The sequence below is a fragment of the Halichoerus grypus genome, chromosome 7 (genome assembly GCF_964656455.1).
Source record: "Halichoerus grypus chromosome 7, mHalGry1.hap1.1, whole genome shotgun sequence".
NCBI classification, from domain to species: domain Eukaryota; kingdom Metazoa; phylum Chordata; class Mammalia; order Carnivora; family Phocidae; genus Halichoerus; species Halichoerus grypus.
The window spans coordinates 148,924,012-148,936,326 of record NC_135718.1 but is presented as its reverse complement, the minus strand read 5'-3'; the positions used below and the strand labels follow the sequence as shown (position 1 = coordinate 148,936,326).

At 42.0% G+C, this 12,315-nt stretch overlaps 1 protein-coding gene across 1 annotated transcript in view; it reads right to left on the bottom strand.

The window, feature by feature from the left end:
* The window catches only part of RGS5 (regulator of G protein signaling 5), a 47,964-nt gene that overhangs the window by 21,731 nt on the left and 13,918 nt on the right, over positions 1–12,315 (bottom strand). The window contains exon 2 of the mRNA XM_036103469.2: positions 878–988. Coding sequence (XP_035959362.1) covers positions 878–988 — 111 coding nt within the window. The remainder of the gene's footprint in view (positions 1–877; positions 989–12,315) is intronic.

Sequence of the window (12,315 nt, the reverse complement as noted above, 5' to 3'; positions counted from 1 at the left end):
GGGGGGGGGGGGGGGGGGGGCAAGGACTGGCCGCGTAGCTGGGGGAACAGTGGGAAGCCGTGTGCGAGCTGGGGGGTGTGTTACCAAGTCACAGCAGAGTCTGTGCAAACGGGGAGGTGCACTCCCTGCCGGAACAGCTTGACTCTTTAGAATTATAGTTTCGCTCCATGCCTAAATTGATGGAAATACATGTGCGAGGGTAGGGGAGAAGGGAGAGAGAACTACGGAAGTCCAGTCAGGAATACTAATTTATGGATTGGGGTTAAAAATGCTTCATATACATTAAATAGAGTTGGCCGGGCAAGAATTCATTCCTCTGTCAAGGAACAGTCTTCTGTTCCTCTGTTGGACCCTGAAGGAATCACATTTTGGAGAAGAAGCTATTAGGCTTAAATTGTCTGCCTTGGTCTTACCATCTTCCTGAGGGAAATGTTTCCATTTCTATCCTCCCGCTGAGGAAGCAGCCTTGGCTCCTTCCTTAGCAGGTGAGCATCCACTGATCTTAAGTAACCGGGTCAGGAGCGGGTTACCTTACCCCTAGGCAGCAGGTGAATAGGTATTTTTTGTCATACTTCTGTGTGGTAAATAATTGAGGAGGAGCCTGGTGCCATTTTATGAGGTATGGTCTGTCTCTCAGACAAGGTCCCAAGGCAGGGCCTTCTCTTTATTTTTTAAGTAACCTGACGGCATCCCATATTATGCTCCGGACATAGGAGAGTAAAAAAATGCTCATTTACAAACCAAGTCTCTGAGGGATCTTATGATCTTCAATGAGTAATTGAGAGTGGAGAGCTCTCCAGATGAGGGATGGTGCTATACACTTCAGAAATAGCCATCCTCTGGAGGAAAAAGAGTGGAATCCATACTCATGACTCACTTCTGGGTCTTGGCTGGTTTCTCCGGCTTCTCATTGTATGGAATGACAAAGTCAACTGCTGAGTCTGGCTTCTGGAGGAGAATTCCCAACTTGATCTTAATCTCCTTGGCCCTGAAAGAAAAGATGTAAGGCGGGATGGGAACACCATATGCGCATACAGATCTGAAACACAGACTTCTTTCTGTGTCAAAGAAACAAAAATGAACAAAACTCCATTTTTACTGTTGGGGCAGGAAGAATACTAATGTAGAAATGGGGACACATGAGTTCTAATAATGAACATTTATCAAGCTCTTCTTATGTCCCTGGTTAATATGCATTATCTCATTTCATCTTAATTACTGTTTTGCATGTATTCTTTCACTTTATATATGACAGATACAGTAGTACTATTCCCACTTTACAGATGAAGACCCTGAAAGTCAGAGTGTTTAAATAACTTACTTAAGACAACCCAGCAAGTCTGTGGTGGAGGTGGGACTGGAGCCCACACCGTCTGACTCCAGAGTTCACAGGTGAGCTACTCACTGCATTGCCTACCTGTCTTCTGCGAGCTTTGGTCCCAGATCTGCCTTTAATTAGATGTAGACTATTCGAAAAAAAATCATTTTTTACCACTAGGCCTCAGTTCCCTCATCTATAAAGTGACAGAGTTAATCTAGATGTTTTCTTCAGCTATCTCTAGCTATAAAATTAAAGTATTCTGCCTGAAGATGTACTCCCTATAATGGAATAGATGGATTTGATTTTTTTTTCCCAACTGCTTACCCATTCTTCCATAATGGCTACTGAGGTATTTCCCATGCAGTAAGCCATCAGGAGATGAGTATTCATTGCCAACGGACCGACGATAGCAGCATTATATCACTGCTTTCTACCCTCAACATTTTAGTGAGTAGATGTCGTCAGAATTCTGCACCTTCCTCTACCAAAGGATGCAACTGTTTTCATACCTCATTTCAAAACTAACCGTCTAAGTTATCCATTACTTCATGGCGAGTCTGAACTCAAAAGAACACCAAGCAAATCTTAAGCATTAATCCATAAGGCAAGCCACTGTATATGGAGAGACCCAAAAAGCTGCTTTTTCACTATTTCCTCAGTACTTTACAGAAGCTCTTCAGATAGCATTTATCATATTGCACCATGGTGGTTGATCCACGTCTGTTTTCCAAGCTGGGCATGAGGGTCCTGTGAAGGCGGGCATCACGTCCTAAATACCTTTACATCCGGTGGCAGCACAACCCATGGTGACCCTGTCAACACTCACAAACATTCCCCAGAGTCAACTAAAAATACCTTGAATGTGTTCCTCACACATCTCCCAACATTTATCTCCCAGTCCATGCTAATGTGAACCCAAATCTTCAAGAGTTATGATGGGATTCATCTTGTGGCCAGATAGGGCTTTGCTGTTATAAATAGACTTCCCCCATCCATTCACATGGAAACAGTGATGAGACAATTTAAGTGAATAAAACGTGTGAGATTAACAATCATGGATATCAGAGAGGAAAAGTTAAGGAAATGGACTGTATAGCTTACCCAAAAAACCTATAAATATTGAGTTGTATCATAGTTTCTTTTAGTATCATAAATATAATTTTCAAACTATGATCTAGATTGTCACTTCTACAATGTCTTTTCCTTTCCATTTCTTTCTGTGCCCATTCTTTCCCTAGGACCCTCTCTCTGGTTGAAGCCAGCTTGGATCCCACACCCCAGCAGATCAAGCTCACCCAAGCACGGCACTTTGCTTGAAACTGGGCAAGTTCCGCGGGGGAGCTTATATAACACATGAGAATAAGAATAAGTGTCATTTTGATTCCAAGCTCGGCAGGTTGCTTAAATTAACTAATGTTTTGGATTTTTTGCCTAGAAAACGGGACTGATAAAATAGTACATCCTCTTTTTCGTGATGATTAAATATGCTAATGCATATGAATCACTTAGCAGAGCATTTGGCATATAATACTGCTTCTTCAAAGTTAGTTCTAAGTGCATAATCATTTTTCCAACTGAGCTCAACCCGTGTTCCCTAGCTTCAAGTACCAAAGTAAAACATCCAAAAAGATTCCCACAGGTTACTAAGAATTACTACACCCACCACCTGCCATATTCTAGCTCTGGAGACAAGAATTACCAATTTCATATTTATCTGGAATAGAAGGAAAACATTACGAGAGTAGGGAAAAGGGGGGTTGGGGGAATGCATGCAATATTTGTGGCTACCGTCTGCTGGCTAGCGTCCAGGAGGATGGCCAGAAACACCAGGTCCACCTCTGCAGTCAGGTCATAATATCCCACCCAGCTCTCGAAGACCTTCATCCATAACGCTCTCCTCCTGGCCCTGGGTGCCCCTCACTCCCTGCCCTTAAGGTTAGTGCTGCATGCAGCAACTGTTTTCAGCCTCAACCTTGACTCAGTAGTTCACTCACCAATGTTTAGATAAGGATTATCTATGGAATGTGTCTCAGATGCTTGGTTTTTTGTTTGGTTGGTTCTTTAAGTTTTTGGTGTTTTGTTTTGTTTTTTTTCCTTTCAACTTCTGTTTCTTTTCTTTTTTTTTCTCCTTATATCTTTAGCTCCATTTGAACTATTTGCTTTTGTAAAAGGCAGAGAGATATTTGTACATGATTGCCTGGTGAAAGAATAGGGTGGACATGAAGGGGTAATTAGAATGAAGGAGTGGAGTGTTTTTAAATTTCATTTATCCGTGACTCCTTGATCGTGCTTCCTGTGTCAGCAGCAGGCGGTGAACAGACAAACACGACGTTTGGTCCTTGCCTTCAAGTACTGATAACCCACTGGGGCCTCAAACTTGTCTGCGATCACAAGCAGCTGTTCAAGGGGAGGATGTCTGGAGAGCGCAGAGCTCCGGCCCACAGGGCAAGTCAGGGGGGCTTCTCACAGGAGGCACAGCAGCGGCCGGTGGACAAGAAAAGGACAGACCTTCCAGGCAAAAAGAGGGGAACGTGCCTATTGTTCGAAAGGATGCGGAAGTGGCTCTGTATTGCTTGAGTGTAAAGTGTGATCAGGGAGAGCAGAAAGCCGTGTTCGATGACGTGGGCTCACTCTGCCTACCCTTCCTGATGAACGGAAGGATGACAGAGGAGCCTCCATACAGCACTCAGCCTAGGGCAATTTTGGTAGGAAAACAACAACAAAAAAGGGGTAAAATGACTGAAAAGTGCCTTCAAAGACGGTGTCTGTGTAAACAGGTGGCATCCTTTCTTACAAACTCGGTATGTTTCAAGTTTTTCTTTTGTTAACTCTTTCAGGATGTATTTTCCCATGAAAACACTGTATCAGTGGTGGTTAAATTGTTAAGACATCCCACAAAAGCTTTTTAAAACCAGAATGAACCAGAACCCACTAAGGTTTCATCAGTATCACTGCTTAAATAAGTTTTTCGTGGGATGACCTAGAAATCAATGGCCATTTATAACATTGCCTATAGAAAATTATATTCCATTTCCTCAGGGTAGACAAACATACCAGTGTATCAGATTACTCTTTTTCTCATACTTGCCCTGGGGATATAAAGGAGGAAGGAAATTCAGGGCTTTGTTAAAACTTCCTTTAATGGCTTCAACTCCTGGCTTTGTATATGTTCAAATATCAGACATTAAAGAGAGTCTATAAGGCAGAAGTCCATTTGGTTTAATTAGGAATTTACAGGAATACAGAGAATGAATAATATGATCGCATCTCTTCTTCTAAAACACTAAAAGTTTACAGGCTGAAGAGTTGTCAGATGCTAGAGTTGAAACCACTTGAAACCTTTTATTCTTTTTGCAAGGATAAACAATGTTACGACATTTGTTTTTCTCCTCAGGAGTTCCTGGAACAAGGTGGAAACATCCCCCCTTGCCTTCTCCTCCCCACCCCTCCCTACACACACACACACACACAAACGGGAACAAAATAAATCAAGTGGAAAAATCAAACAAAATGAAAGCTCAAACCTATCATTTTATTTTCCCCCTTAAAAATCAACTTGGATGTATCTGACATGAATTTAATGTCAAAAACAACCCCATCCATAGAAGAAAACTTTCTGACACGTTGATGATTTCAACTCCGTCTCGGGCTCTGTCTGACCGTACACGAGGCATTTTTCCTGGCTACATTACATTAAGGCTGGTGAACAAGAAACAATTTGTATCTCCTCCCATCCCATCCCCATCCTGGCATCCTTTGGTTTACAAAGAAAACCTTGTTTTGAAATAAAATCAATTGAAATGCCTGGGTGAAGTTTTAATTAAAGGCTCAGAGGAAGATAATTCCTTCTGTAGATGACTCACATTAGTGATTTCAAACTGGAAAGGGTTTGAGCAATTCTGGGGCTTGCGGTTTTAAATCTGTGCCTTCTGTGGGTATACTGGCCAGGAAATCAAATTTCAAAAGGCCCCGGGGCCACCTGGGTCCTTCCTTCTAATGGGTGAACCTGAATCCAAGTTATTACTTTAACGTGCACAAGTAAGAGAAACAGTACAAGCAATCAATCAAAACAGAAATATAGCTGAATTTTTAAAAATACAATTCGATTCAAGTAGAATATCAGATAGTCGGCTACATATAAAGTCCTGTGCTAGGTGCTTCAAGGGTTATAGAGATTGTTCCTTGCCTCAGAGACATTTGGAATAGCAGAATATAGGACACATACATGCAAACTATATGCTAGGTATTTTTCTAGTCATTGACCACAGTGGATGGGATATAACAATTGAAGGATATAGGTCCTAACCTCAAGGAGCTCACGTGTGTGCCCATGTGATAACAGGCAGGCAGTGCAATGGGAGACACAGCTCCAACAGCTGCCTCTATGATATTCAGAGTCTTCTGTATTTTTCTTTCATGGTCCTTACCAATCTGCACATTTTTCTCTGTGTATTTATTTGGGTCTTGTCTCTCTCTCCCATTAGAGTGGCAGGTCTCCAACAATATCTGTTTTGTTCACAATTCCAGTCTCAGCACATAGCTCAGGGCCTGGCACTTACGAGGTGCTCAAAAAAGATCTGCTATGTAAATCGACGAGTCAAAAAAACGAGTGAGTGAATTGAATTTCTAGCTAAGTGTAAAACTACATTTTGGGTTAAGTGAAATACTGGGGTGTGGCACAGAAGAAGTCATTGAGAACTGGGCTGTTTTTAATTTGGTTCACTGGGTGGGAGAGGTAAAAATCCACTGAATGACTGCAGGGACTCTAAAGAAACTGAATTTAATTGTTATCCATTAAAGAGGTGGAGAGGCAAGTGAGGCTCACACTGAGCATGCTCATTCAGTTCCTCACGTCAGACCGGGCAATACTCTGATGGGAAGGGGCGGGGAGGGCAATGACAACCACTAACAGTCTGATCAGAAGCTATCGTGAGACCATAATTTATCAGGACTTTAACAGAAGTAGCCAAGAGGCGTAGACCAGTCTTGTCGTTGGAAGACTGTTGGTCATCACAGGCAGGTTTCATTCTAGACTCCAGACATATCTTGGGAACAGTCAAGAGGAGACAAGATAGAGGACCTTTGGGAAGTATAGAACCCGGGATTTTATATTTCCAAAAGAGATGTCGCAACCAGTTGCGTCTCAAGGACAATCCAGTTTAGTCAATTCAGCTTTAATCTGTGTCGCAGATGCCCCCTGCTGGTCATGGGAAAGTGTGCGTGTCAGCGGAGAATTAACCTAGAGAGTAGACCTGTGTGTTTCAGGCTGCTGCCTTCTGAAGAAATATCGCAAGACAAAAAAGGACATGCCCTTTCTTGGCTCCTAAAAGTGTAATAAATACCCAGAAAAGATAAACAACAGTTTCTAAAACACTTGTTAGCAACCAGTCTCCACGGCTGGAGAGTACTGCATCCACCAGAGTCCCCTGATCTGAGACACAAAGGAAAAAATTAGCTCCTCTGAGTTCCTGTGGTCAAGGTGTGAATCCTGTAGACAGAAGCCAAGCCGAGGCTGACAGAGAAAAGGGAGCCCAGAGGGTGTGTGTTCACCGGGCAGGACCCATCTGGAAAGATTCATTTGGTGGAAGACTGGAAAAGCCTTCTTGCTGGCGGCTCTTTTAAAGCTAGAGATGAATGGAGTTTGTTACTCATTGAGGGCTCATGAGAGGCAGGGGTTAGTGAGTGACCTTGAAAACCCTTAGCAGAATATAAAGAAATAGCAGTGGACAATCAGGTCAGTTCAGGAACTAAAATTCTCAACTCCCCAGGATCCTTGGAAAATGGCCTCTTAAAATCAAGATCAATTCTCAAGTGTAGGGAGAAAGTTGTGCTGGGTCATGATGGTAGAGAGAGAATGTTATCAGTTTGGCATCTACCTTTTTCCTGAATTAACCTACTTCAATATGAACTATAGACAATTCACTCATCACTTATGTTCAAGCTCCTACTTTGACTACCCCAGATTAACTTGTTATCTTCAGGTCCCTCAAGGCAACCCACAGTAAAAACTACGGAGTTGACCAGGGCACTCATTTAAATAAACTGACTTTATTTCCTAGGATCTTAGTAGAGATAGAAAAGACTGGCCTCAGTAGAGTTCTCCTTTTGCTCACTTATTTATTCAATAAATTATTAAATGCTTGTCATGGGCCATACTCTATTATAGGTTTTGAAATCCCCAGTGGAACAAAAAACCAAGATCCTCTCATGGAGTTTATATTTTAGTTGAATAAGACAAACACAAAACAAGGAACCAAAACAATGAAATGAAAAATGTCAGCTCGTTGTAATCACTGCAGTGTGACCTTGTGTATGTAGGAATTAGCTTCAGCCACATGCCCTAATAAGGAATTCACATTGCACTGGTGGTCAGCAAGCTTTTTAGAAAGATCATGCTCCAGAGGTGATTGCTGTAGGTGTCTCAGCTGTCCTTATTGATTGGGATCAACATCAGATGCTTTGCCAGTTAGCAGAATATGTTAGAAATGAGTTTTTACATGTAGGTTTGTTCATTAGATAATGGGCTCTCTCCAGTCACCATAATGATATTCAAGTCATGTGGACTGGTGGCTTGTTGTGGAAACCCCCACTTGTTTCATAGAAAGGTTATACAAAGGTAATTATCTCTTCATCCTTAGAGATGGAACCTGTAGCTTGATCCCTAAAATAGTCCTACATTTAAGCCTTGATTCTGAGATTCCTTGTTGCCTGATACCACCTACAAGGGTATCAGAATCCTACCTCAGGATATTATTGTCTGACTGAATCTTTCCTACAAGTTGTGGTCAGAGCACAAAGAATGAGGACTTTACTGAGATTAGAGGACGAGTTGTATAAATATTTTGCACCAGCTTTTGATACTTATTTGCCTAAATAAGTACAGGCCAATTGGGTTTCACTATATGTATGGTGGTCCTTCTTTCATAAGCCAGTAGCAAAGTTGTGGAGGAAGAAGCAACCAGCATCTATACCCAGCCATTAACAGCTACATTTATCTACCAAAAAGAACTGGATAGTTGTATATGAATAAATTGACTTAGGTTAGTTTTCAACAGCCACTTATAATCTGTGTGACCTTATACAAGTTATATAATATCTCTTGGCCTTGGTTCCATCATCTGTTAAAAGAATAACGTTAGTGCCTTCGGCAAAAAAATTTCTGTGAGGAGTGCATGAGATAAAGTATGTAAAAATTAGCACATTGCCTGGAACATAAATGGCATGCAATATATGGTGGTGGTCATCAACATCATCACCACCATTACCATAATCATCATCATCACCACCATTATCATCATCATCACCACCACCGTCACCATCATTATCACCACCACCATCACCACCATCATCACCACCATTACCATAATCACCACCACCATCACCATCATCATTACCACCACCGTTACCATAATCATCCTCATCACCATCATCATCATCACTGTCATCACCATGGTCTTCATTACCCACCTATGAAACTTCATCTTACACTACCTAGCATTACAGTTTGTAGCAGTTTCCTTTAACCTTGGGGATATTAGTATTTGATCACATTAAGCTCATTTTCTTTTGGTTGGAAGAATAAACTCCATGCTGTGAAAGGTGAAATGAAAAGGAGTTACTTATATCCATGGATTTTAAAATGGAGCCAGGAAGCCATTAAAGAATTGGGCCTTATACACATTCTCATAGGACGAAATCATGAACCTTCAACTGGGCCAAACTGCAAATATTCCAAGGACTCAGCCTGAACACCTGCGACTTGCTATAGTAAGAGCTTTTGCTTAGTGATAGCCTTAGCAACCAATTCTGTTCAACCAAGATTTGTTTCCTGCCACCAACACCAATAGAAATTCTTTGTAAACAACATATACAAGCATTTCCTTTTGTCTTTAAAAACCCCTGACTTTTGTTCCCTGGTGGGGAGGGGCTGGGGTGGAAACAATGCAATTTGAGTTGCTACCTGAACCTGTATTTTCTGAGTGGCAATTTTGAGACCCCAAATAAAAACTTTCGTTTTATTTTAGCTCTGCCTCTTTTCTCTGCTGACAAAGCCTTCAGCATTACTTTCTTGGTGAAATGACAAAGATACAAAAGTGAGGGAATGAGGAAAAGTCAGAAGCAATTCCTGGTGACCCTACTCTGGGGAAGACAGGAGGAAAACTAGGTGTGAAAAGCCAGAAGGGTCTTAGCAGTAGTGACCAAAAACAAAAGTGAGGGATTGGCTCGCCTATAGGTGGTATGGAAAGGTCTATCTTGTGGCACCCTGTTTGCTCCCTATTGGTCAAAAGCAGACTGGATGTGGGCAGGTTGATAGAGCCCAGTCCTAGTTGATGATGCATCCTCTTCCTCAGTCATCTGGGGGAGAAATACTCTGTCTCCCCAGATCCCTGGTATATCCAAGTGTGGAAAACCATGTGAGGTCACCGGGCTTTCATTTCAATCACACAATCCCTGCGTCTAGGTGCAAGCTCTCCACCTGGTCAAGAGATCATGATGTGGGAAACAGAGGCAGAAGAAAAATTATTAAATTTCCTTACTACCTACAGCCCCTTGATAAGTCCTTGAAACAGGTAGAGTGACATTTCTCTAGGAACTCAGCTGCCTTGATGGTAATACTTTGCTAAGGGCAAAGGGTGATCTTAGGTCCAACCCTCAGGATCCTGTGGGTCTACTTTAACATAAGAAAATTCCTTTGGAAACTTCCTTTATCTCTACCGCCCCCCTCCAAGATACATGTTGGCAATCATCCCCCAAACAAATGGCCCACTGATACACATCTGAGAGTCTCATGATTGAGTTTTTACTAAACAGTAATATATGACCTTTTCCTAACAATAGCTAGCCTCCTCAGGATTCTGGAAACCTTGCTTCCAAAATACCTGGGAGGCTTCCACTATCCCTAACCCCCTCCTAACTTGAAAGTATGTAATGCCCCACTCCTCATGACCCCAGTGCAGTCCTTTCTGCCCAGGGGTCCTGTCTCTGTGCTCCAATAAAATCACCTTTTTACACCAAAGACATCTCAAGAATTCTTTCTTGACTGTCGGCTTTGAACCCTAATGTCTTTCCTACATCAGTCACTCCTCTTCACAGCAAACAGGCAGAAAGCGGGTGATCTGCAGCAACTCTTAAAGGTCACAATATGTTTATGGAAACAATACCTTGCATACAATATTAATTTGTTGAGGTGTTAATTCATGTTTTCCTCTTCATAGAGTTTTTCCTCTTACTTTCAAGAATCTATATTCCCTGAATTGCAATTCCGAGACACGTGAGGTAACTAGGCCTTTGTTCTTTCTTACCTCTGAGGGAGCTGTGTGGTGAGGCTGAAAGCAGATATTAATTGAAGGTAGTGTTCCATGTCTGGCCCTTGTTTTCCAAGACCCTAAACTCACTGGGGAGATACACTGGCTTGTTCCCAAAAAAGAAGACCGCTTTTCATGAGTGGTGAAGGAAGAAGCAGGAAAACAGAGAGGGACAAGAAAGCATTCCCGAGACAAAGTCAGAGGACTACAGTTCAGTGTTCTACAACTCACCAAACTGCCACCCTCATCTACCACATACTTTTGCAGGACTCCAGGGAGGTGGTAGGACCACAGAGGGGAAAAGATAGAAGGTGCCCATGAGACCTGACCTTTAGCACCAGAGCTTCCAGCTTCACCCAAAATGATCTCCAGACCCAAGCAAGGGGCTGAGGAGTGGCTTCAGGGCACGGTGAAGCTTCAAACAAGAAACATAAATAATGATGCATCCATTTTAAATTATTCAAAACCAGTCACCTATACGTGTGAAAAAACATCCCCCACACAAATACAAGATTGCTTAAATTAAAACAGTAAGTGTTCAGGAGAACTCAGTCACCATATGGTGATGAAATCATGGGAATAGTGAACTATATGTGGCAAAATTTCCATTGCTGAAAAAAAGTCATCAAGAAAAGACAAGCAACCAGCTGTTTTGGATAACTTAAATCATATATAACCACCTGGATCTGTCCAGATGATCTCGTATGACACTTTCCAGATCTCAGTTCCATTATTACAGTGACAAATAACATGTTGAGTTGTGTTCAATCTCTTCCCTGCACTTGGTAAAGAAAATGCCCACCTCCCAACTGTGGCAAAATCCTGTCCCAGGTTATATAACTGGAAGAGTTTGTAAAGCAACTAGGCTGTTCCTAGAGGGACAATAAAGTGGAGTATTGGGCTCTTACCTATAAAATCAAATTAATACCAAAACTAAAAGGCAAGAGACGGAATAGCATAGTGGTTAAGGGCGCAGATGTTGGAACCAAACCATCCAGATTTATCTTACTACATATGTGACTTTTGGCAAGTTTTTAAACCTTACCTTAAAAGGGTTTTGTTAAGGTTTAAAAACTTAAACCTCTCCTCAGTTTTCTAATCTGTAAAATGGAGACAATAATAGCACCTACCTCATAAAGTTCTTATGATGATAAAAGGAGTTACTACATAAGAAACACTTATATATATATTTTTTAAAGATTTTATTTATTTATTTGACAGAGAGAGATAGCGAGAGAGGGAACACAAGCAGGGGGAGTAGGACAGGGAGAAGCAGGCTTCCTGCCGAGCAGGGAGCCCGATGTGGGACTCGATCCCAGGACCCTGGGATCATGACCTGAGCTGAAGGCAGACGCTTAACGACTGAGCCACCCAGGCACCCAAGAAACACTTATATTAATGATGATGATGATGATGATGATTTACTAAAAATCCTGCGCCAAAGAAGGAAAACGTCTATTTTACTTCTGCTGGTCTCCCCATTATCCCCCAAGCACACAGTCTCCCTCTATTGCCGTCTGTATGGCAATTTAAAGCTGTTCTAATACTCTGGGCCCCAAACAAATCTCGCTCTTTTCCTGAAACCTGTGTAACTACTCCAGCCTAGACTGCTTTCTGTCTTCTCTAGTATAAAATCACAAAATAGAGTCACGCTCAAGGGATCATAGAAGGCTTTTAATTTGCCCTTCC